The following is a 26,964-nucleotide window of genomic DNA, read 5'->3' as shown; positions in this document are numbered from 1 at the left end:
CCAATACAAGTAAATATCATTTCACATTTATTCAATGTCTAAATGACCTCTGTTGTTCTACAGCTTAAATGTCAATTGAATTAAACCCTGTCTGTTCCTTAGTCATGAATCAGAGCAGGGATTATTTTTGCTTTGTTAAAAATAGTGTTTGTTTTAGTTTTTGTCACCTGAATTAAGAACACAAGAACATCTTAGGTAACAAATGAGAGGGCTGCATTATTAGGAGTGTCGGGCTCATGTGGTTAGGCAGCACTCAGGCTGTAAAACAATATGAAGGGCACATGCACTAGCGTGTGTTGACGATGAGTGCTACAGTAGATCCTCCTTGAAGTACTGTAATTGTGTACACAGGGTGGGAGCGTGCTGGAGGTTGAAACAATTGAAGCTTTGGATAGTTATATATACTGTATACAACTTTTATTGCCCATCCAAACGGGAGGAAATTGTCTTCAGCATCACCATACAAAACTACTAAAAAACACAAATAACACTCAACATAAAATAAATACACATTGAAAACCAACAATAGTCCTAGCTATTCAACATACAGTATACATCTCACTTTGCCCATATATTACACTATCATTACATTAATCCGATAGTTGCACACAGGGAACAATCACTTAGCTGTGTTTAATATGCAAGAAAAGATAGAAAAGAAAAGAGATTTCTTATACACATTTTTCTTGGAGAAAAGATTTCTTGTGTACATTTTTCTTGGCCATAGGCATTCTAAACCTCCCCTCTGAAGGTTGAAAATGAGAACGAAGAGGGTGGGAGGGGTCACCAGCGCTAGGCTGAGCTTTCCTTTGTACTGCATATAATACAGCTCTTTAAGCTGTTTGTGTGGTCAGCCAATTATTTTACTAGTAATATTAACAATATCTATGGAAAACATTTCTCTGGGGGAAAGTGGTTTATTTTTTATGTGTGTATTTACAAAAGGGCACACTACTTATAAGAAGGGGAATGCTTGTTTCAAGGATAGGAATCAGCCTCAACGCCATGGGTGAACGAACAACATCTCATTGTTGTCTATGCTGGAAATTACTTTGATCTGAATTCCATGCAGAGCATATCTGGTGTCAGGATTATAAACCACCAGTTGAGCGATTGCATAAATCTTGTAATACTGTTCAGTTATATAAATAAAGCTTAATGTTCATGATATTTTTTTATTCTATAAACAGATCAAGCCTGTGCCGCAAAAGATCCACATTATAACTGATAATGATGAAGAACCGACTATGGAGCCTACTTGTCAAGACCATGTGATAGGTATGTACCTTGGTTTTTGTAAAAACCCCAGTTGTTCAGGTGGATTCCACCTTAGTTGGTGTTCAGTGAAAATTAGATCCTGGTGTCATCATAGTTTGCAAAACAGTGCCGTTATTGTGCATGAAAATGTGCTATCATAGAGCACTATTCTTCTCAAAAGGGTGGAAACTTTGAAAGGGTGAAAAATGTTAAATAAGCTTGAGAAACATACTGTATCTAAGCTGTACTAGGCATCACCTCTTTATGAGCCATTCTCCATTGCTCCGATTTTGATTGTGGCAATCATGTTGAGAAAAAGTAGTATTGGGCAAGAGCTGGCAGCACTCAGCAAGCAGTAGGACATTCACTATGTAAGAGAGACCATGTAGCCTACAGCCATATCACTCTGCAACTCACAACTGGCAACCCACTGAAGCTAAGCAGGTGTGAGCCTGGTCAGTACCTGGATGCGAGACCTCCTGGGAAAAACTAAGGTTGCTGCTGGAAGAGGTGTTAGTGGGGCCTGCAGGGGGCGTGGGTCCTAATGCCCCAGTATAGTGACAGGGACACTATACTGTAAACAGGCACCGTCCTTCGGATGAGACGTAAAACCGAGGTCCTGACTCTCTGTGGCCATTAAAAATCACAGGGCGTTTCTCGAAAAGAGTAAGGGTGTAACCCCGGCGTCTTGGCCAAATTTCCCATTGGCCCTTACCAATCATGGCCTCCTAATAAACCCCATCTATGAATTGGCTTCATTACTCTGCTCTCCTCCCCACTGATAGCTGATGTGTGGGGAGCGTTCTGACGCACTATGGCTGCCGTCGCATCATCCAGGTGGGGCTGCACACTGGTGGTGGTGGAGGGGAGTCCCTATTACCTGTAAAGCGCTTTGAGTGGAGTGTCCAGAAAAGCGCTATATAAGCAATAATTGCTTATATGTAAGCAATTATTATTATTATTATTATTATTATTATTATTAAACCATGCTCCATGACATAAGAGATTGCTACAGTTATATAACCAGAAGAGGCTGGGGCCTGTAGGCAAATAATATATGCCACAGCTAAATATCCCCCAGGAAGAAGTGAGAGCACGAATACATTGAAGAAGATAGTCGCATTAATAACAGCTTCGCTGGATAATGTGAGAACAGCAATGGATTGCAGGAAGCAAAAACTGTACTACAACTCATTAAATATATAAATGATTTTAAACACCCTCTCAATAACACTCCTCTCAATAAATAACATTATAGTAAATTATAGCATTATAGCAAATACAATTATATTACATTTCTATACATAAAATACTTACACCTGGGAAAAATACCAAAGTACTGTATCTACTGCCTGCAGAAGATTATTTAAGTCAAAACGTGCAATGAACATTACACACCTTAGGAGGACTGCTCTGTAGTGCTCTACCTGAGCGAGCAGCACACCTGAAATGGATTTTCAGCATCCCAGACATGTGCGCAGTGATGGTGTGAACAGAGATGATAGCTGTGTTATACCTGTACTCAGCAACAGGTGTTGTGAGCCAGCGATTCACTGGGTATCAATTGTCATGTGACAGCCAGCCGGTCAGACTGTCATCCTGCTCAGACAGAATTGACAGTTGTGACTGTGGATGAGTGATGCCTGAATGGATGAAGGATTTGTGAGCTAATCTGGGATAATTGGCATCCCAGGGCCTCAGAGAGTGGACCCCTCCCCAGTGTACAAGGTGACTGCTCCACACAGCTGCTCGTAGCTTGTGTGTACGATCAATGACTCCAAGGGCCTTAGAGGAACCACTCTTAACCAAAAAAATCCTGCTTTGTTTGCTGTTGCAGCTTGTCAGGCTGTGGAAATATTGTTAATTTGCCTCCATGCCTCACCAATGATGAAGTTGTGCACCTCGGCTCACCACACACTGACCTGTAGAGCACTTCAGTCTTTTGCAGGGGAGCAGTAGCTAGAAATGCTAAAGCAGACAACACTTATGCGACTACAAGCTAACTGTTATATCTCCCCCTTTCATTTCGTGGGTCTGCCAGCAGTAAGAGACAGATGTCAGTTGCTAGTGCTTATCTAGCCTGAGTTCCTGCTGATAGTGCTTCTCAGAGAGGGCTGAGTTGCTCATATTGTTATGAGGAGCCATTTCTTTGTCCCTTGTTGTTCTTGAATTTGATGAGCTCTCTGTAGCACTCCACTGTATCTGCAACAAAAGATGGTTTATTCATGTTGTCATATTTCTGTGATGTGAGTTTGAGCAGAGGTTTGCTTTTTAGTTTCTTACCTTCAGTAGTTTTCTCTGTCTTTCATTCCCTTTTTGTTTGTCTGCTTTTGCTTCTGCAAAACTTGTCATCCTGTTCTGTCAGGAAGTCATCACCAGACAAGTGGCAGACATTAGCTTTTTATTATTCTGGGCTTCACAGATTCTGAATAGCACTAATTTTGGAATCATTTCCTCTCTAGTTAATTTAGTCCACAATTAGTGCTGTTTTGGGGGTAACTAGCCTATAGTGCGTGCAGTGATTGGAAAATTTATTGTTTATTAACATCTCCAGCTGTGCCACTAAGCAAAACTGGTTTGAGCAGTTTAGGCAGGCCTGCTATTAGAATCGCATGGGCTAATATGTTTATTAAATCACACTTTGAAATATATGCTGAACCATGGCACTTGTCCATAATGGCACAAGACGTCTCTGTAATACTATTTATGCACAGTGTAGTTTTTTATGCCTGTGTTTCATTTATGTGCCATGTTATGTGTTTATGTTTGCACTTGTGCACAGAATAGGGCCTATAAAGTTCAGTCTGATGTGTTAAGGTTACCCTACTGAAGGTTTGAAGTCTTGGTGAAAGGTTATTTTTTTATATTGTATATTTAACATTTCTCAGGACATTCTACATGCAGCTCAAACCTTATGTCATTTGAATAGCATTGAGTTATACTATGTATATTCTCATATGTAGGAAGCTTTTGTTTGATGAAAATAAATGCTTTGAAACAGTGATTTGGTGAATAGTTGTCACGTGTCATGTGTTTTCCTGACTTCAGCGTTGAATCATAACCTTGTTCTCCCCTATCTGAAGTACTGTATCTAATTAGTCTTAAAACTAGTTTGGCAATTCTGCAGCACCCACACACCCTCTCGTTATAAGATTATTTAGATATTATCCCAGCTCAAATGTAGTAAAAGTAAATGACTCCCAAAGCTACTTAACGGAATATATTCCAAGTAATAATGAAAAAACTGCTGGAAATGTTTTCAATTTAAAATGCAATTATCATCCTAGAGTAAATTTAAAGTCTCCTCTAATGAAAGAGAGCTCTGTTTATGACATTATTGAAAGACCGCATACTTATAATAAGTCATTGTAGATGTGGACACATTTCAAAGGCAATAAATAAAGACTGAATCATCATATTCTCGAAATAGCTGTCCTAGACAGGGGACTCTGAAAAAGATACCTCAGATTACTTATATGTCATTGAAAAATTATTTTTCTTCTTTTTTCCAGTTGATTTTATTTTTTATTTATTTCTGATATCATTATGTAAGTGTTTGTGTTTAAAATTAATTTTCTTTTTGAAATACACGTGCAGTATTTTATTTATTGATGGTTTTTTTTCCCATAGACTCCATGACACTATTACCTTGCAAAGCATGTTATGGTTGGTTCTCACCTGGCAGTATGGATAGCCTAATCCAAAAGGCTTTATTGATATAATCCCCCTTGTGGTTAACTAATTAAAGTGTTAAGTATTTTTTAAACAAGCTGGGAAACCGGCATCCTCTACTGTTTTGTTTACTCATCATTTTCATGTAATTGAATGGACTTGCCCTTGTCCGATGTTTTGGGTCTTTAATGACATTGAGTAGATTAATGATTCAACAATTTAGTCAAGCAAATAAAAGTCCATTTTCAACAGTGCCCTTTTTTTCTGTCGTCTCTTAATTTTGTCTTTACTTGCATGAATATAGTGGCTGATGTTAATACACGTTCAAAACATAAACAGTGTTCTAAACGTGGCTTCTTAGTGGGACAGTTATCACCAATATAAAAACGACTGTACAGCAGGTGCCGCATTGTCTTTCAGAGATTCAGAGATGTGTGAGAGCGTATTGAGTTATTGTGCTTGTTCCGTTAAACTTGCATTGCAAAAAAGAAAGCTGAACATTCAATAAAAGAGAGCCGTGCAATTTTCAAGGTATTGTCTCTTTGACAGTGATTTCCACAATGTGAGTGGGTACGGCCCCCCTCCTGCCCCCACCCAAAAGGGACCTGCTGTATACCAGTTTGAGCTCATTCTTCGTTCATCATGTACTGCTGTCAGCCTGGAGTTCACAAGGAGTTTAATAAACTGTTTGGACTTTGGCTGGGTTCCAAGAGGGATAAAAATGAAATAGATTTGTTTCCACATATAGTGAAGCAGAGCCCAAAAATAAAAGCCTAATCTGTTCTATATGTTAATTACTTCAACTGAATATTAATTTCTGCTGGCTAAGCACATTTATCCAGAGCTTTTCCGTAGAATTAAATGTTTTATAAAGACTTAAGCAGTTCCCACTTTTAGCACTCTGAACTGTGATTTGTATGCCAGATTTAATTTATTTTTCTCCTAATTTGGCAGGAGTCCCAAGCCTTTCCTGCACCCTTTATTGAGATCTGTATACAAACCACTTTATATGAAGAATTTTTGAGCATTGCAACGCATCTCAGTATAACAGAATTCAGATGTACCACAGCAGGTATAATTATATTCAGTCATTTGTAACATCTGTTGTGCATTGAAAATGTTAATAATACAGTTTTGGAATGCTTTCCGTTAAAATGGAGAAGGTAGCTGACAAGCCATGAAATTGGTGATTTAAAAAAATAATAAAAATATATACTGCTGTAAATGGAATCCTAGCTCTTCAGGAAAACATCAATAGTTAAGGAAGCAACTAATATACATGGCTCTGAATTTCCTTCATGAACTCATTGACATGTTTCAGAACAGTGATTTAGCAATCATCTTAACAATGACTTATTTGTTGGTTCATTTTACATGATCAGATGAAGGAGTGATAGCTGCTTTCTCCTCTCTGTGCCATCTTAATAAAGACATACAGCACCTGAGGGTTTTATATCAAAGAGATGTGGGTTACTGGGCCCAGAAACACAGTCAGCATGAAGACAGTAGAATTAAATCAATTTTCAATCTCTTTTGATGAAGTCTGTTACCACTGCCTGGAGAAAGCATTACCTGCTACATTCTTGTGCTTTGGATTTGAAGATTGTGCATTTATACCATCTGAGAAATAGTGATAAATCAATATATCTCCAAATTGTTTTTACTTATACTTCGCAACATACAAAAAAAACATCATGTGCAATGAAATTATCTGTTATATCCTGTGCATAACAGATTTTACATGCATTTTCTTTAGCTGATTTTAGGTTAAGTTCAAGTTTGGAATTAAGCCTTTTGAGAATTTTGGTGCCTTAAGCAATCTAAACATTCATTGAATACAGTATGTGACTCACGGTTTTGAAGATTTTGTACATACTTTTCATGTTTTGTTCTTAAATGAGAGACACCTCTTTATCGCCAGCTGCTCCTCAAATACTTAGTTGAAATCTGCCATATGGTTAACATGCTGTAATCCTTTCAGAAAGCAGGAAAAACAGTATGGAAATAAAAGTGTTTTAACACTATAATTTTGCGATGAAAAATTGTCCTTCTATCCAAAATGAACTTTTGTCCAGCATCTCTGAGTTCTGATTCACTGCACAACCCAGGCTATCTGTTGTGAAAATGACACTGCATTGCAACAATTTATGCTGTATGGAGTGGAGTATGACTTTTAGATGACAAGCCCAAGGTGGCTTTAAAACAGAGTGAGTTATAAGCAATGAAAATTAAATTTGTAGAAATCTCCTGGTTTATGACCTAAGTCAAGATAATATCGAGGCAGAACAGAAGCAGATGTTGTCTGTATTCTACCTTTGGAATTCGTAGCGGAGCTGGATAAATTATAGTTTTGATTGTGCACAGTAAAATTCATGCAGATTTATTGATATTAAGATTTTTAAACTAATTATAGTTGTACAGAAAGACCGCACATTTCAGTTTTGTCTGCAGTGCATTGTAATAGCATGTTTTCAAACAATTTCATTATTTAATTTTCACAACCAGAATCACAGAATATTCTTAGTCTAAATGCTTTGTAGTTTATTGCAGTTTGTCTTGTCTTAAATCACAGCAATGCCTACAGTACCTGCATTTGCTTCCCTGTTACTGTACATTTAATTCTGTGGTATACAGTAGATTGGGGTTTTTTATCTTTACTTACATCAATATAAACTGCTTAACTTGCAGGTTGATTTTTGTTGATAAAATTAATTTCTTACCATCTTTCCAGCCTATACAGCAATTAAAGAAAAGCCTAATTGTCTTTTAAATTCAGAAATGGGCTTATGGGAAATTAATTAACTAAGTTGGATGTTCTTCAAGGATGTGCAATCAGTCTATATGAACATTTATGTTAATCACTGTATATGAATTTATGCAAAACAGTGTGCATCAGAATAAAATACTGTCATTAGCCTGCATGGACATAGCATTTTATTCCACTAATAATCCTTCTGTATCCTTAAGATACTGTAGCAGTTTTGTTACGCTCGGGAGCAAAATATGTTTATGTCCTGGGTAAATGGGACTGATATAAAATTGCCACACGTAAGCTATGTGGCCTTAGAGCAGGAATAGGACAGGGAAATCTCAGCCAGTGGAGATAAGAAAGTAGGCAGGTGTATCAAGACCAGAAGCAGAAGTAGTACAGGAGTAAAACAAAACTTAAAGAGGTGTCTTTCTTAAACATAAAGTAGAAGAAAATGTGATCTATGTTCTATTTAAAATGTACCCAGGTGTGTTGTGGTACTCAACTTCTTCCCTCAACTGGGAAACATTTTTACAGAGAAGTAAACATAGAGCCCTTTTAATTACCAGTAAAATTGTATTTCCATTCCAGAAAGTTACTTGTAGGCTTATGTACTGTAGTAGTAGAATTGTAGTACAATTTATTTTATTTTGTTGAATTCCAGTGTGTGGGGAGAGAATCTGATTCCCGCAAGGGCTCTTTAATGCCATATAACTTTCAATAGATTTTTGATTTTTAGTAAGGGTGTTTTGTATGTACTGTATTTTTCAAATCTGGGCATAAACTTAATTATGCAGCAATTAGTGAAGATTCATTAGCCAACATTATTCACAGTAACACATAATTGGATCATAGTGAACAACAATCCATCTGTTTAGCTATGAGAAAGACTTTTGCAAACACTAGTCTAAAAAAATCTGGCCATCTGTTGCATAAATCTTCTGAAATTACTACACAGAATATTGAACATTTAAACTGCAAAACCTGTTTAAATATTTCTCACAGCAACATAATGACTAAGTAGGAGGTAAGAGAAGAAAATAAGAAAAAAATGACACACATAGTTATGCTGGAGACCAAATGTGTGAAATTTGCCTGGTAATGTGATTACATACTGTACCATTAAAAACCACAAAGGTTATTCAGCCTATGTGACATTTGTAAACTAATTTTATTATGATGAATAATATGATATTATTATGAATAATATGATGCTATGGTCAAAAGTTTAATCTCCCATTGCAAAAATCTGTTATATAAACTTAACATTTTAAAAAGAACTCACAACTGTATGTCAAATTCTATATTTGCCATTATTAAATACTTTTATTATTACTGTAATTAATATTTTTAAAAGTTGGTCTCTTAATTGGTACTGAAATTATTCAGTTTAATTCGGTTCAGAGGGTACATATTTTCCTTTAAACGCATGTACAGTACCTGTACTGTATATTGTATGAGTATTGGAAACAATAGTATTTGTTGCATGTTTAATACAGTAAATGATATATTATTATAAAGTACATTACTTATTCATTCATACAAAAAATGCGGTTTGCCTGTTGTTGTCTTTTTAAACACTGGTGTAAGTAATGCTCTTTTTTTGTGTTTTTTTTTGCTTTACCTTCCCAAGATGCCCTTTTTTCCCATAACCCCTTCCGTTGCCTGTAACTCCAGCAATTCCTTTATATCTCCACCCTCCATCACATGCTTTTCCTGTACCTTAGGGTCGAGTTGCCAGATGAGAACCCTGGACAGTGGGATAGGAACTTTCCCCCTCCCCGATTCTGCCGACAGGGTGACTGGAAGACACCTCCCCAAGTCTGAATCCAACCCCGAGAGAGTGCTTAGTGTTTCCCCTGAACCTACGGAACACCACGCCCTCGCTACGTTGCCAAAAGCCACAACCTTAGAAAGAGAAGTGCCTTCAAACTGCGAAACCTGTCAAGGTGATCCAAGCAGTATCGGTCAGTCCCTGTCAGACCCCACTGTGGCTGCTTCTAGATGCGTATTACAGAGGCACCTTTCCACTCCTACCATCTCAGGTAAGCAACGTCTTTCTCCAGTTTCCGTTCCCTGTGGTACGGATTACATGCATGGATCACTTAATTATTCTCATGTATTGACCCACCAACTCCTTCTTATATTCTGTGAAAGGTGGGAAGATGTACTGGACACCTTTCGAGAGACCTCTGTGGAATTATCACTAAAATAGGATGAAACATCCCATTTTAACCATATGCCAGCCTCCTCTTCCAATTCCTATAACCTTGAGCGATTTTTTTGTTGTTGTTGTGAATTGTCAATCCAAACAAATTGTGTCCAAATAACTGATTTTATTTTAGCATTAATTTTAGGCACATTTTGTAATTTATATTTTTGATGTGCAGTGTGTGCACATATAGTACATACTGATTTCTGCTGCAGTTTTGTTAAGTAATTTTTGTAAACCAGTGTTTTAGTCATTTTAAATTACCTGAAAACAGAACAAAACGAGAACTTAACTACTTAACTAAGTCTTCACCTGCAAAACTCACCCTCACCTCCATGCTCCCTGCCGTTCCCTCACCCCCTGACCCCCCCCCCCACCCCCTTGGCCAAAGGACCCCTGAAAATAAAATTAGACAGAAGCACAATGTGATAGAAGCACAATGCTAGAATGGTTTGACTGCCTCAGCAGCAGCACTCAAGTCTCTGTCCTCACCCCACAAACTGTACAAGTGACACTGGGCACCATGGGTTCTGGCAGAACAGAGCTCCATAGAAATAATGTCACCGAAAAACAGAAGCCAAAGGAGGGAATATGGTGAGAGCAGAAAGTAATATCCAATTCTGCTTCAAAAGGCCAAGAATGGAGTTATCATTTAGCAAGAGGGTCAGGTGAGATAAAAAAATATCCTTGTTTACAATAGTTTACAAATCTGCCCCACATCTGAACAATATCAGAACGTGTACCAAGCTGCCCCTGTCTCCCTTTGGACAGAAACCAGTATCATCTGACAGAATCTACCTGGGTCAAACATGCTCTGTGAAGAAAATACAGTATAAGTGATTCATTAAATGATTAGGGTTTTCTTCATCTGTAACAATCAATTCCATATCCCACACATTATAAAAGCTCCTAAAGGATTGTACAAAGTACAAAGTTAAAAATACAGGAGAATAATTATCGCCAATCCATTTTGTGATGCAATTTTGTGACTTGTACTGTAGGTGTATTTAATGTGCTGTAAATGCAGGAGGCATGTGGAGTACTACATAGTTTTGCAACGCATGCCTGACTTACTTGTGCCTGCCATTTGGCAGTCTCTCATCTTTTAACAGCCATTGAAGTCTTGTTCATTATCCATCCCTTGTGTATTTCATGTGAACAATCTGGAGTGGCAGAAGCAGTGTAAAGAATAACCACGAATGTAATTTAGCTTAAATGAACAGAAAACAAATCTCAGATTATTAATAAACTTCAAAAACATTTGAGCAGGAACACTGACAAGGACATCACAGTTCGTAGATAATTCTCTTTTACGGTCTTTTAATTCTAAACTGACCTTCACCTACTCTGCTCAAAAGAAGAGCTCTTAGATCCATGTCAAGTCCAATGAAGGAGCCCTGACACCTGCTAATGTGTGCTTTAACATTTATTGTATTAAGTGGATTATGCAATGAGACACACAGCCACACAGCCACATATGTTAGTCATCAAAGACACCTGCTGCTTGTTAGGTTAAAAAAATACATCTGAAAGAAATGTTCTTTCTAATAGTAGTTTAAAATAATTGGGTAGCTAATTAAAGGTACAGTGACAAGAGATTCATAAGAGAGAGTGATTACAGATACAGATTATATGGTCCATGCTTGAATAATCACGTGTGACCTCAATTCTGCAGCATACAATGGAGTAGACTCCATGATTAAACACTGTCATTATAACAAATTGAACAAAAACATTACAGCACCAGATTGCCTCATAAGTAGAGAATAAGAGGAAAAGTCTACCCTGATCTTATGCAAATTTCCACCGCACGGCTGTTTCTGGAGAGACACTGTTAATTAACTTGTCAGAACGCAGAAGTTGAAAAAGAAAGAAAAAAGCTACAGACAGATATTCCTTGCAATAAGATGTTGACTAATGCTTCTTATGGGCTTTTCACTTTGATTATGAACGGTGCTTAGTCACTAAAGTTTAAAGTTCTTGACTGTTCTCTACAGTAAGAGTTTACTGTTTACGATGTATTACGTGACTCAGCACTTGGCAGGGATTAGTAAGTAATTGCTAAATTGATATTTGAAACATTGAAGTCAGTTCTGACTGAAACAACTGACACTTTGTTTGATCTCTTTGTGTGGAAACATACAAACACTAGTGTAACACTCACAGGTCTATGAGAAAGACTGTGATGTCAGGAAGAGAAGGTCAGTGAAATCATTAAAAACCCTAATAATGCATGGCCTTTATTTAGCATGATTCATTTTTCACTGCAAAGGTTTCCAAAAAGATTTATAGATTTATAGGAGGGGACCCACTTCATCACCACTGAGGTGCAGCCCCCACCTGGGTAACACACAGCCTCCGTTCTGAACCTGCAGCCCTGCAGCAGATCAGGGCGAGGAGGAAGATAGTCACTTTAGCCAAGGGGGGATGTTAGGGAGCCCAGATTGTATGAACCCAGAGTAGAAATTACAATAGGATTTGTAAAGATTGACTAGTCATGCAAGAGTACTGTGGAAACAGTAGTTGCGACTCATTGCAAATGACATACAGTATAGTGGATGGACAGTAAAATAAAATCAGCCATCTCTAATAATAAAAAAAAGAATATTTCATAATATTTTAAGGTGTCAATGTAGAAACACAAGCACGAAAGAATAAAAAACAAACTTGTCTCATTAGACACAACATTTGTAGTGGATTTGTAGAAGGAAAACATATACAGTAACATTTACAAAAAAGGAAATGAACAAATACTGTACAAGAACAACTGAATGTAATGTGCCTTGTGAGCAACGGTTCTCTGTTGCAATTGGACATCAAAAGAAAGATTTAGTTTTCCACATCAGTGTTACCATTTTGCAGATCACATGTAATTACAGTCAGCTGCTAATTTATTGTCTGCTGGGTACACTCAAGGGTATTAGCAAGCCAAGGGCATATGAGGTGCTACATCAACAAATGAACGATACAGTGTGCATTCAGCTCTGACTAGTAGCAAATGGATTAAACATTAAGTGCACAAATGAATAAAAACATCTGCGTAAAGTGATCTGTCTTGGGGTGTTCAGCATTGTATGTGTTGAAAATAAACATCAGGTTAAATTGCTTTTTCACCAACATAGGCGTAATGAAGCCCCAGAGACCAAGCGAGAAGGAGCACATCACTGTCCCCGCCAAGATTCCAGAAGGCCATGAGAAACACGCAGAAAAGAGCAAGAACAGCAAGGAACACAACAACCTACAAACGGTAAGAATGACACCCGTTAATTAACTTTATCACTCATTTTCTTTGGCTTCTTCTCTTCTGCCTTGCCCCAGAAATCCAAGCTAATAAATAACGAGATTTGTGTTCCTGTGGCTCGTTCCATAGCTCTGCATCTCATAAAAAAAATTGTTTTTCTTGTTACAAGTTGGAGAGTTATAGTGATAATGACTGCATGTGCTTCATGTAGGTGTTTGTTAATAACACTTCATCTTTTTAAGCCTATCAGCCATGCATTTTAAAAAGAAAGTTTTCAGAGATATTGTACACTGTGTGCAGCATTTTCTGTAATTGTTACCCCTCTTCAATGTAATATATGCACTGATATGAATGTGTCAGGCAGCACAGTGTTGCAGTTGTTCGCACTGCTGCCTTGCAGTGCTGGGGCACTGGGTTCAATTCTGAACCGGGCGCACTATCTCCATGGAGTTCTGCGGGTGCCCCAGTTTCCTCCCACAGTCCAAAGACATAATGGTAGGTTAATTGGCTTCTCGGAAGATTGGTCCTGGTGTGAGTGTGCCTGTGTTTGCCTTGTGATGGGCTAGTGTCCTGTCGGGGATAGCCTATGGCGCTCTAGAAAAAGGAAAAATAGATATTGATAGAGCAATGTGATTCAGACTTTGTCTATAGACTTTGGACCTTTCATTAGGTGTGTACAAGCTTTTCACCTACTAGTTAGCTACTGTAGGGTAAAACTTCAATTGTGTATTACTTTAAAATAGGGGGGATAGCACATGTTCAGCAAACATCTTTTACAGCCAAATTAAGAAAGATTTATTTATTTCTAGCATACATTGAAACACTGTTACTCTGACAAGGTAAAATATTTGCCTTTATTGCAGTTGGGAAATAATGCAAAGTTGGAAATAATTCTGTAAACAATTGAGCATGAGAGCATACATTATAGATTGATATTTTCTGTGTAAAAATTAAATGTTACCTGATAGTATTAGTATTATAATGTATGTCTATGTAAGTATAGGATTTTTTTAGTTTTAAAACTATGGCTTCTGATAAAGATATTTCATGACAGAATTTAAAATTTTATCAAATGAGTTTTCTCCTTTCCTACCAACCGATGCCAATCCAAGAGTCTGAAGGGAAACTGGTTCTGTTGACAATAGCAGAGGTCAAACTCTTCAAAACCAATGTCAAGCTCTTCACCAAGAATTCTCTACTCTACATGACAAACCCTGATACCTTGTGTAACCTTGTGGGAAACGCAAACTGTTCTTCAAGAACAGCTAGATGCACATTAGCACAAAATGGTCTCAGTGAGTGTGTGGCTGCTTGAAAACCTCTGCTTCAGCCTTTTTGTTATGTTTGCACTCCTCAACCTCACCTTTGTCCCCATTTAAAACCCAGAAACCTCTTCAAAATAATTTGTTTGCCTTGAACTGGGTCCAGTCTAACTATTACTGAACAGATCAGGGTTCTTAATCACCTGCTTAACCAATGGGGAATCTATCATTTGCATTAATTACAGAGGTCTTCAACTCCGACATTGAACACAACTTCATGCAATATGCCAGAGCTTTGCTTGGAGGTTGGAAATTGTCCAAGATGCTTCTGAAGTAAAATTTAAATCTGTGACCTCTTGCTCTCAGAGAGCTGTGTCATGTATTGATCTTCGTAATAGCCAACTGAAGTGCTTAAGATGTATGTTTTTCAAGTGACAGTGGACTTGTTGCTGTATTTAAGGGTTGAAATGTAATTAAATTACAAAAGGACTAGTAAAAAATGAATGCAATACTTGTCATTATAGTCATTTTTTTTTTTAAAGAATGCCTGCACTGTTTAAGTAAGTTTATGACATGATTAAGCCAGTATTTCAAATTGCTCTAAATGGCATGGATTTTAGACTGGAACCTCAATCCACTCGAATAAAACGGATCCAAAGCATAACTAAGTAAGCAAATTAACAACTGTATAATGGTAAAATACTCCTAATATCCAATGGCAATGAACAGAAACAACAGTAAAAATAAAGTGGAAAATGAGAGATTATTATAAAAATCGCACTCGTTTTAAGTGCTTTGAGATTACAGTAAAAGTACTGTATAAAATAAAATCTCTTCTTAACCATTATATTTCAAATTTTAAATTTTATTTTACCTGTTATAACAAAAGTGTGTACTGTATATCATATCAGAGTATATCCGAGTACATATACTATACTAGGTTTGTATATAAAATATTCAAAAGATTACATGGACAGTGTTTCTTTTTCTTACTGAAAGCCAGTTTTCTTCTACACTGTTTGGTTTCCTCTGGTTTTAAAACTAAGCAGTGACAAACTATCCAAAGGTGTCCTGAACAACTATGCGTACCCTGAGCCCATGCTTTGCGCTGGGAACAAGGATCAACTCTTTTACAAGCAGTTCAGTTCAATGGGCCACATTCTCCTTGGAAGTCCAAGCATTTCTCTGATAACAAAATGAATCATTAATGGTTACATCTGTATGAAGTTAATTTAGATTGGATTCTAAACCCAAGCTATCCAGTGAAGGAGGCTTTATTGCCTCTGAATTTTGCCGATGTCTGAAATATTGAAGAATAGGGATGCTTTCGTAACCTGGGTTATTGTGGTACAGTATGGTGTGTGTTTTCAACTAGAAGCTGTTTCTTCCTTGTGCAGGACAGAGTACTACGGGTCTGTACGTACTCAGGCAGCAGCAGTGGTACCGAAACGGAGTCCGAATACGAACTGCATGAGCCTGGTCCTGATGCACTGGTTGGCCAAATGAAGAAACACAACCAAGGTTAGAAAAGATCTATTTAATGTGAAATACCTTATGATTATACAGTTCTTCATCATTCTAACAAATTTCACTTTGGATCTTCTTCCTGTGTTATTTCAAAGTTTGCTCTACATTATTTAATTTTGAATGTGGTTTTATGCATTAACCTGTTGTGCTTAATGCATATTTGAAAGGGGATGTAGTTTTGTTATAGTTTAGCATTTTCCACTTTGCCTTGTTTTCCCTATACTATTCATAATAAATCCACTTTGTTTAACTTAAGGTTTCTTACCATGGGTACATGTACGATTTTGGCCTCCAGGTCATGACAACAGGCACTTTACTAAGCTGATGTGCCCTCTTTGTGATCCTTGCTTTTGATTTTAAAGAAGATAAAACCATGCAGACAAAATGTTTTTCCAAAACCTGATCTCCATATGGTGCATACATTTATATAAAGACTAATGTTAATCTGGGTTCAGTTATTTAATAGCAAATGTTAAAACACAGTACCTGACATTACATAATGTACTGTATATTGGAAACTAGCATCGTCTTCAAGGTTAAGAAACCTGGCATATATGAAATATGAAAGCAGTAAATTATACATTTCTTATGAGGCTAAATTTATCAAATAAAATCTGCTGGCTGTAAAGGTCACCAATTGTAACTCTAGCACTGCCTGTCCAACAATAAACACAGAATCCATTATAACGCAAACTGTTTTCCTCAGCTGACCAAGATGAGCACGTGGTAAAGAAGAGTGTGGCTGGAAACTCAATGTCAATTATGGACTTCTACCAACACAAGGTCTACACACATTATGGGGAGGAGGGACACAAAGATGTCCCACAATACAGCTTTGAGCACAAGGAGTCTAGCACTGACACAATGGCCGAAGACAACCCATGTGTGAGTATAAAGATCCGATTTCCCTCTGAAACTCTGCATCTGTGTGGTGATGCTTGTTTGGCAGTTCTATTTTTGCTCATTTTGCTCCTTATTGTTTTGAAAAACAAAAGAAAAATCCCACCACTGAGGTTCGGCTGTGCTAATTACTGTTCTACAAGCTCCAGTACACACACCGGGATTTCAGCAAGTCTTTCTGCGCCATTCTAAAGTTATGTGGCTTATTCTTTTCTTTGTTTTTCCCTGATAATGACTAGATAACATCAGAGAAAGGCTGAAACAACACACTTATTTCTTCTAGAATGCCTGAATTTTTCCCATCAATCAACACCTCCCTCCCCTCTTGTATAGTGTAAATGCATTACAGTACATGACTTGGAAGTGCCCGCTTATGGGATGTAATTCAACTAATAATGGCAAATCTCCATCATTAACATCAATAACCTACAACTCATAGGTTAGGCTGCTAGACGGGACATGGTGAATTACTTTGGCATCCCGCAGATACTGTCTTAGAATATGGAAATTGCAATTGACAGTGATGGCTTTGACTGTTTTATGGGAATAACAATAAAAGTAGAAGACATTATGCTCTTAGAGAAGAGTGCAGTTGTCATTTTGTTTAATTCATTGAATACTTGACAGATTTATTTTAAGGAAGTCTGTTGAAGTTTCCACAGTCTACATTATGTTCATAAACAAAGCGCACATGAATTTGAGTTTTTCATTGGATTAAAGGTCACTAAAATCTACACGGAATTCTCTTTAAGTATTGTCTCTTGCTTTTTTGATTTGCTGAAATGTTGTATACTGAATAAGTGTGTTGTGTGTGCCAGTGGTGGGGTTAATGGACTTTAACCCATCAGAACTCATCGAGTAAATAACATTTTTTAAAATAATTAATTCCGCTAAATGATACAGTAGTTTCTTTACAGTGTTTTAAACATGTTTAAGAAAAAGAAACCACACTTATGCAAAAAAGAGGATTAAAATTGTTCTCACTTTTTGAGGAAAAAACCCAACTTAATTGCATTCGATCCATGTGCTGCTGTGCCTGTTTTCAGTGTCACGGGAGATTTACCTATCAGTATTTAACTTTACATAATGACAAATGAGAGTCAGTGACCATGAAAATAAAACATATTGGTCCAAAGCTCATTCCTCGTTGTCCAGGCACAGTACCATAACCTAAAAGAAATACTGCACCCCCACCTTATCCAGTCAAAGCTGTATTCTACTAAAGATCAGGCTGTGGTGATTTGGGACAATTACAAAGATACTAAAGATAGTGTAAAAAGACTGCACATGTTAGTCCAATCATATAAAAGATAAATTAATTGAGTAGTTAAGATTAGCAGAAAAAGTGTCAATGAAATATTCCTGCGGTCATCATTTTAGGAATGAACATGAATTAGATTTTGTTTTCTTGCTTTTTGTTTTTTTTTTATTTCAGTTTACTTTCTGTTAGATTTAACTGCCTAGCGAAATATACCTATCTCTTTCGGGGGAATTAAAACAGTGTCTTCACAGGTAGTCAGAAAGAGAGAGGTGTCATGCAAGGGGATGAGGTTCAATTAAATGGGAGCCTTAGAGAGGAACGCCACTGAGGTGATGACTTTAGCTTGGGCCTTTTAATAAGGCTTTAGGGTAGGAGGTGCTGCAGCTCCAGCATTGCTGTGCTTTTGATCCAAGTCCCCACAGAAACATGACGTGTCAGGGAAAGAATCAGTGTATTCAGCCAGCAGGAGAGAGCAAAATCCACTACACCACACTACTGTACCATATATAAAACAATACATTCATTTTAGAAGCACCATCTTATAAGATGGGGGGAAAAAAAGAAAGACATGACTGAATAGATTTCATAAATAATACTGTTGTTTAGGGTTTTACTGTAGGTCTCATTGCCAGTTGTAAAACTGTAGATTTCATATAGTATCTTTATGGTGAATATAATACATATAGGCAATTGTAGCTGTTCAGCTAATTTTTCGCCCGATCTTTCGTTGATAGTCTGACAAGATATTTGTTAACAGCTATTACAGGTTGAATTAAAAGGTTTATATGATTAAGGTATGAAACATATGTCTATCAATATTATCCAGATTTAACTGTTAAATGCCTGCAGTATATTTGTATTCTACTTTTTTACTGAAAAATCAAAAGGATCTCAGCAGAGCATCGAATTTGGCCCAGTGGTGAAATAGTTGCTGAAAGAATAGGCTGATGAATTGGCACAGGTGTGGTAAATTCTCCCCAGAATCCCTCACGGTGACAGTAAATGCAGTGATGTCCCGCAATCCATAACATTGATAGTTCATTCTAAGCTCTATCATTTCTTAGTGGGAAAAATACCCACAATAGATGTCTTACTAAAACATCCCACTATAATATTTATGTGCTTGTTATATGTGTATGCATAGCGTTCCTTTGGTGATGTGACATTATCTCCTGATGTCACCCTTTCTGTTTCTCTTTTTTATTTTGTTTCCTTACGTCCATCAAATCAACAAAAATCAGTGCCATTATTATGTACAGTAAGTCTTACGGTTTTGCCAGAGTCACAAAATAGACAGCGACTTTCTGCATTGTGTCCCGTTACAACTAAAAACACAGTCATGTTATACACTTTGTGTTTTGCAATAATACAGAAATGGATGTGCAGACTTGTGGACAGATCAATGGTACAACAAGGTGTACACACTCATTTAGCTTTGCAGCTTTGCATGTACCCAACGATGTGTCTGACAGTGTAGTCCATGAGGGAGACCTGTGACATTCTGTTGTCTCACTCCTTCCCCAGGCCCGATACTGCAATACAGTATCAGATACACGTGGATATTGCAGCAGTGAACCACTTCTGTCATTTTCCACCTGCATATGAAACAGAAAAGAGATATATAAGAGGGGCTGGTGCACAGACTGAATGTGATCGATATGCATCGCATGTATTGCTAGGCGTTGTGAGCTTATCTGTGTTTGGTATTGTTTTTGTTCTTTTAATCACAGCTGATGGGATTTCGTTCCTTTCTGTACACATGACGATAAACACACACACACACACACACACACACACACACACACACACACACACACACACACACACAACAAACACAAGTGGTGGAGCAAGAAAGAGGCACAGGGTCTCTGTGGGTGCTGGTGATAATTTGGGAAGTTTGTTTGGCCCCACAGTGTGATTTTAGTGTCTTTAATAACCTTTCACAAATACTCAGGAGAGTGATGTAAACTTCTGAAGCTCGCATCAGAGTCCTTACGGCCCAAGCTGGCCTCCATTCATCATGGAGACACCTCCTGACAGCTCAGCCAGCGGGCTGGGCTCTTCGCTGGATTATTCCATCCTTTAGTTGATCTTTAACAGAGATTACTGGAAGCCACTCTGACAGTGGAAAATAAGGCAATCCTTAAATCTTGCCCTCAGAAAACAATTGATATTTGAAAGAACAACCAGTTGAAAGTGTTATTATTGAATAAAAAGCTTTCTTTAATTAGTCATCTGCTGAAGCTTCAGTGTTAATATTGATTTTTGTTTCTCTCCTTTCATTTTATAATATATTAATTTATTAATTGCTCTCCATATTTTGCAATTATTCTTTATCCTGAGGGGAACTGTAAATGCGTAATGAATTAGATTAGCCTTGGTGGTATAGAGGGACTTGACAGTATTTTTCAAAGGGCTTTGAACAGGCTTCTTATTAAAGGTTGAATCATTGCTTAAAACAGCCAATAAAAAAATATTTAAATACAGATAATTTCTTTCCCATATCCTTGTTTTTTTAATTTACTGTATATATGGAAGTGTGGCAGTTCACATTTGAAACATACTGTACTATATTTAGTTTGTGTTTATCAGGTTTAGTTGCAAGATTGTCATATATTTAAACAGTTTGTCATATATTTTGTCCAGAAATGTTTACATAAAACCTAAGCCTAAAAGCAATAAAAAAAATAAAACACAACATTAAATAATATATAGAAACTTTACTTCACAATATTATGTATTTTAATTGTTGGAAATATTCCTTTGCAGTTGATAAGGTCTTGACTCATAATGACTTACAGTGTGTTATTAACATGTATTTTTAATCCTAAAGCAAATGATGTGTAAATATTAATGACATGTAAACAATTTTAAACTCTGATATATGACAATCTTGCTCTTCCATGATAATGATAGTTCTTATCCCACCGGGGAAAATGGCAGATGTTGTATCATAATTGTCTGTTTTCCTGTCATTGTCATTGTCAAGGATCACTACAACATACAGTATGAGTTAGTTTTTAATTGCTCATATCACATGGACTAGGTTATCTATATTTTCCTAAAATAAAATATGCCCATAAACTCATACAGATAACATAAAAATGCTATTGGTATGAGACTGCTGAAACATTCATATGTCAATGACAAATTACTGACATTGCCTATAGTCTAGCACAACTTTTCTAAGAGCTACAGAATGTTTCAATTAGATTTTTCTGTAGAAAGTTATGAAGTTACCTTTTATAACATTCTCTTCTGAACGGATAATGTAAAATGGATTTTTTAAGCAAAGTAATATTATACATTATTATACTTCTGGAACATATTTAAGCTACTGTATATTTCACTCCAGGGCTTTTTTATGATGTAATTCATAAAAATGAATTTAAGCATGAGCAAGCAGGCATTTCTTTCCTGCAGTAGCTCCCTAATTTCTTTTGATTTCATTCTCTTTATATATTTAAGAACCACCATTTGCTAAAGGCATTCCAGACACATGATAGTAATCTTTGGTCCCTGGTCCGATTTTGGACATTCTGTGGGGAAGGTGCTTTTTCTCCCCATCTTCACATGAAGTTTTACCAGGTGCTCCAATTTGCTTCCTTCTTCCAAAGCTAATTGGTGTCTTTAAAATAGCCATTTACGGTACGTGAGTGTGCCATACGATGGGATGGTGTGCTCTTCAGCGTTTAATCACTCCTTGTGCCTGGTGCTTCTGGAGTAGGCTCTGGGTTGTGTGATACTTGCCAGGAATAAGCAGCTTTCTGATAATGGATAATTAATATCATGAATAATTCTAATAAATTTTCTTGATAATTATAATGGATACTAGACTAATAGAAGAGGCGATCCACTTCAACCACCACTGAAGTGTAGAGTCCACCTGGATGGATGGGCTTTTAAAATACATCACTCACTGCAAAATGTAATTTTAATGTAAAATCCTGCATTTCTGTAAAACTGTTAATTACAGATTGATAAAAAAAAATATGTATTATGTATTGCAATTGTGGTCCACCTTTTTCATAAAAAAATATATTCAGAACAGGTAATTATTCTTTTTCAAGTAGTATTTTAAATCAAAAGCCCTGAATTTCTTTGACAGTCCCTTTTACAGTCTTATTTACAATGTGTTACCACTGTCCAAACTGAAAACTTAAACTTCAGCAGGACAGATAAGCTCTCATCAATTACAGTATAATTCAAGTTCACAAGTGCCGTGCAAAGACACAGGAGGCACAGTTGTGAAGAGGGCCAAGAAAATCCATGCCTATATACACTTTCCTTACACTTGACCAATTGTGCACAGCATCCTGGCTGTTCACAATGCACGATACATCCCAAACCATGACCATTAGGTCCAACATGTGCAAAATTATATGTACAGTACTTCTACAAGTAGAGTCTTGTTTCTCAGTGTACCAGAGAAAGCAACTGCACAGCAGGCAATTACACTGTGTTAGTCTATGTGTCTGTTCTAACACCTGTATATCTTCTTCTATTTCTTATTTTGTTATAAAGTATTACTTTATTGCTAATTGGCTTCATGCAAAATATATTTTTTGGGTTATTTGTCTTTTGAAACATTGACCAGCAACTGATTATTAAAGAGGAGTGTCGCCCACAGACTTGGAAAGTTATTGCGTTTCTCAAAATTGCTTCCAATCAAGGACAAGGGTTTTCCCCAAAATATAAAGTGTTTCCTTGCTTTGTTAAGATGCCGAATCAGAGGAACCCTTGATTGCTGTTCCCCACTGGCACAAACCACAAACACTAATCACTAATCACAATCAAGCTACATAACACAGGGCATCTCTCTTGCCATTCGTAACTAAGCTGACTTGTGTTTTCATGGTAATTTATAGACGTGAACAAAAAGGTCGAAAAAGATAAATTAATGCATAAATTGCCATTGACTCACTGTGCCTTTGAGATTTAAGTCTTCTTAATTGAATATGCTATGTAGTCTTGAATGTAGCTCACTGGCTAAACTTTCAATGTTTCCTTTTTTACAGTCTAATGATCAGTACCTTAGGAGTACATTGCATAATATTTTAACTAGCTATGCTTAAAATTAGTAATAGCTATAGTTTCCATTACAAGTACAGGTTAGATTAGATTTAAAGTTTATTTTCAGTATGAAGTGTAGACTTTCGTCGTTCAAAACTACGTTGCATGTACTATCAGAAAGCAGAAGTGAAATATTATTAAAGAATTATTTAAAACATTGCACTATGAGTCATTTTTGCAAGGAAGCCTCAGGTTTTTCATATATTCTGCAAGATAAGTATGTTTTCCCAATGAGGCTACCAATTAATATCCAAAGTAGGTTTGCCTTTGGTCAGGTGGGAAGTTGTTAGAATATGAAAATTATGCTTGTGGTGTCCAGTTCAGCTTGTAAATGTAAGCTTTCAGGATTAGCTAATTGTGAAAGTACTCTGTTTTCTTTACAAAGTACAGTAATAAGTACATTGGTGTGCTTCTCAAATTACTATAAGCAAAAGGAAATATTTTACCATGAAAACTGGGTACATTTCTGGATATTTAAAAACCATTATCATGCTTTGATCAAAATACCCTGTGACTATAAATGAAATTCAAAAGAGTTTCCACTGTAGTATCATAGAAAATGTCCTATATAGATGAAAAAGTAATAGCATATGTCCATCTATATTGGGTAATTAATATTTATTTATTCCCTGATATATTGTGACTTCTGCATGCTCATAAAAACACCCTGACTCTGAAAGATGTTTCTTTATGAATCACATTCCATGGTTTGACAAGATGCAGCTATACTATGCTTATGAGTCCTAATAAGGTTAAACCAGTTTTCAAGGTTTGCATGTCCTGACATAATATACAAAAGAAAACTCTTAAAAAACAGAATTGGACGTCTCTTTAGACAGCTCAGTTTTCCAGTGATGTGAATAAGATGTGACTAATTAATATTATTATATGCTGTGATTCATATCTTTGTCCATCATATGTGTAACATGTATAGCCCTGCTGTGTCTCTGCTGGGATTCGATCACGGTTGCCTACAAGTTAGAGCAGACACATTGCCACTCTCTGGACAGTGGTGAACCCCGCTGTGCTCTTCTGCTGTGGGAGAATAGTTTGCTTTTCAAGGGGGTGACATCACTTATTCACTTATGAGCCCTGTTACACTGGTGACTGCTGTACTCCATGTTCAGTCATTCAATATTTTGGAAAGGTGAATATACACATGTTGAAGGTCAACGCATAATAATAACATAGTTCAGTTTTTTCCTCAACAAGTAATGTCACAATTGTGTTGTTCCATTATGGTAAGCATTTAGATTAATCGGTCTGTCAAATAATTTTAAAAATATTGTTATGCAGCTGGATTAGTGACAGGTCTGTAATATTGCTTTAAGTGTGATTTACAGTATTTCCCAGGGATTGTCCTACCTGCATTTGAGATACTCGGTAAAAACCTATGGGTAGTGTCAATAGGAAGCTTTGAATTTGTTTCTAGTTTACAGCCAACTATAAATATGTGCTGGTATTAGATACCCATCATTTTCTGAATGTGGATGTGATATGTATTACACAAAGATTAATTAAAAAGGTCTCCAGAGAACACTGGAAGGGATAACGTCTGTGTCTATAATTAATTAACACTGTCTCCATAGAAAGACTGATCCCTAGCCTGTTGTACAATCCATCCATCCATTATCAGAAAAACACTTATTCTTGGCAATTGTCATGCAGAATAATACATCTTGCTATTCCTTAAACATACTGTAGTATGACATATCATATATTTTATTTGCTGTGATAACTGGTATGACCAACAATGAGAATTCTCAACATCCACGAATCACATAAACCCCTTTGCTCTAAAGTATCACTCCAACTGCTAATCAATTATTAGTCTCATTGTTGTGGGTTCAAATTCCAGTCTGAACATTTAGGGCCATGTACCTTTGAGCACAGTACTGTACACCGAGACTGCTCCAGTAAATATCCAGCTTTACAAATACTAATCAGTTTGGATAAAAGCATCAGTCAAATAGATAGATACTTTATTGATCCCGTGAGGGAAATTGCAGAATAAATAAATAAATTACAAATAATAATAGTAGTAGTATTCGTCGCACTGGTGTGATGATTATAATAGTAACTGTACTATACCTGAAGCAATGAATCTTTTGGAATAAATGGTAATCAATTCCTAACATACAGTAACTGTTTAACTAGCACAATATAATATACATTAATTTACATTCTTACCAAATTTAATTAAAATGGTAAATTTGAAAAAAACATTAAGATAACTCACTTATGACATTCATGTTTAAAGTTGACATTGGATGCAATGCTGTCCTTTCATTTTCAGTTATCTGGCACAAGATTGCACTCTCTAATCAACACAAAATCAAGAGCTTCTGACCCAACAGTCCTTTATAAAAACAATTGGATGCCAGAGGGGTTTTGTGTCACTAAATTATACTCAGTCAAGTCTTATAGTTGAGTGACAATGGGCATTTAACAGTGATTAACAAGTCTAGCATTTTCCTGTCAAAGAGAGGAAGCATTTGATAGAATTGGTAACAAAAGGCATTTAACTGCACTTCTCTATTTACTGCATGAATTTAGAAATATAAGAGCTGAAGATACTGACTGTTTGCTATTAACACTTCCTTTCTGATTGTATTACCGATTGTATTAAAACTGAACATACCAAGCCAATTTTGATTAGTACAGAACCTCAAATATAGCATTATGTACCAAAATACAGCCATGAAGAGAAAGGCTTTTTAGGTAACCCACCTTCTATCTACCCAAGACAAATGAAAAGCACTGAGCAGTGCTAATTATGCCATTAAAACTTAATAATGGGAATGTTCCTGGTCCCTGAGATGCATATCATAATGTAATTTTAGCCTTGGCAATAGAGGGAGGACTTATTCCATTAATCTGGGGACTGTGTTTGGTCTCTGTTGGGTAGGTCATGGACTGATACAATGCTGTGATAATGGGATTTTTGTTTAGGACCTAAAAAAACATTCTAGTAGACATTTCAGCCTAGTGTGAAAAGTTAATGGTAGATTGTTATGAGAACAGAGGCAAAGACATTGTTAACCATAACATAGTTAGAGAACACTGAATTCTGTTTCTAATTTGAGAAGGCAGTGGAGAAAGGATGAGTGTAGTGAATTATGAACAGCTTCATCATTGTGGGTTACTGTAGCTGCAGAAGAGCTCTCTACTGATGCAGAGTCAGACATATCCCTCCTGATACTTTTAAATTCGAGAATCATTCATTGGCAACATGTTGGGAATAATTCAGCTCTAGAAATATAAACTCTTGCTAGTACAAATCTGGTTTATTTTTTACTTTGTTAAGAGATTACTTGATCAATTGAATTTAATTTTTTTAAAAGGGTAGAAAACTTTTTTTAGAAAATTAAGAAAACAGAAATATATTCTTAAATATTAAAAAGATATCAAGCAACATAAATATTTAAAATATCAAACGGATGCATAGAAGTGTTTTTAAACACTGTACATTTGTACAGTACCTCCAAAGATAAAGTATGTATAGTTGCATTTTTTCAAGTTCAGTAAATAAACCATCTGTAAATATAAAACAATAAAAAACATTACAAAAGTTCTGCTTTCCACTATAGCTAATGTTTTTAATACAATGGGGTATGTAACTTCTATTCAGAGGTGTAAAATGTTTCAACTGTTTTATTTCAGTTTTTAATTTATGTATTGATTTTAGGGATCTTCTTCAAATCCTCATTACATGTTTTGTTCCTCATACAGTATGTGACTCACAGGAATCTTTGTTGAGCTCCAGCTCTAGTATAATAGCCAGGAGGAGTTTACATAAGCAGAAGGTGT

The 26,964-nt window shown here is 36.5% G+C and overlaps 1 protein-coding gene across 1 annotated transcript in view; it reads left to right on the top strand.

Annotated features, from left to right (window-relative positions):
- Nucleotides 1-26,964, top strand: part of LOC148822385 (nck-associated protein 5-like) — a 131,562-nt gene that overhangs the window by 98,604 nt on the left and 5,994 nt on the right. Inside the window, exons 12-16 of the mRNA XM_088930520.1 lie at nucleotides 1,191-1,278; nucleotides 9,406-9,723; nucleotides 13,013-13,137; nucleotides 15,791-15,914; nucleotides 16,627-16,805. Of these exons, the coding sequence (XP_088786646.1) occupies nucleotides 1,191-1,278; nucleotides 9,406-9,723; nucleotides 13,013-13,137; nucleotides 15,791-15,914; nucleotides 16,627-16,805 (834 nt within the window). The remainder of the gene's footprint in view (nucleotides 1-1,190; nucleotides 1,279-9,405; nucleotides 9,724-13,012; nucleotides 13,138-15,790; nucleotides 15,915-16,626; nucleotides 16,806-26,964) is intronic.

The sequence above is a fragment of the Atractosteus spatula genome, chromosome 13 (assembly GCF_055471065.1).
Source record: "Atractosteus spatula isolate fAtrSpa1 chromosome 13, fAtrSpa1.hap1, whole genome shotgun sequence".
NCBI lineage: Eukaryota > Metazoa > Chordata > Actinopteri > Semionotiformes > Lepisosteidae > Atractosteus > Atractosteus spatula.
Note: the sequence above shows the minus strand (reverse complement) of the source record. Positions and strands in the feature narration are given on the sequence as shown.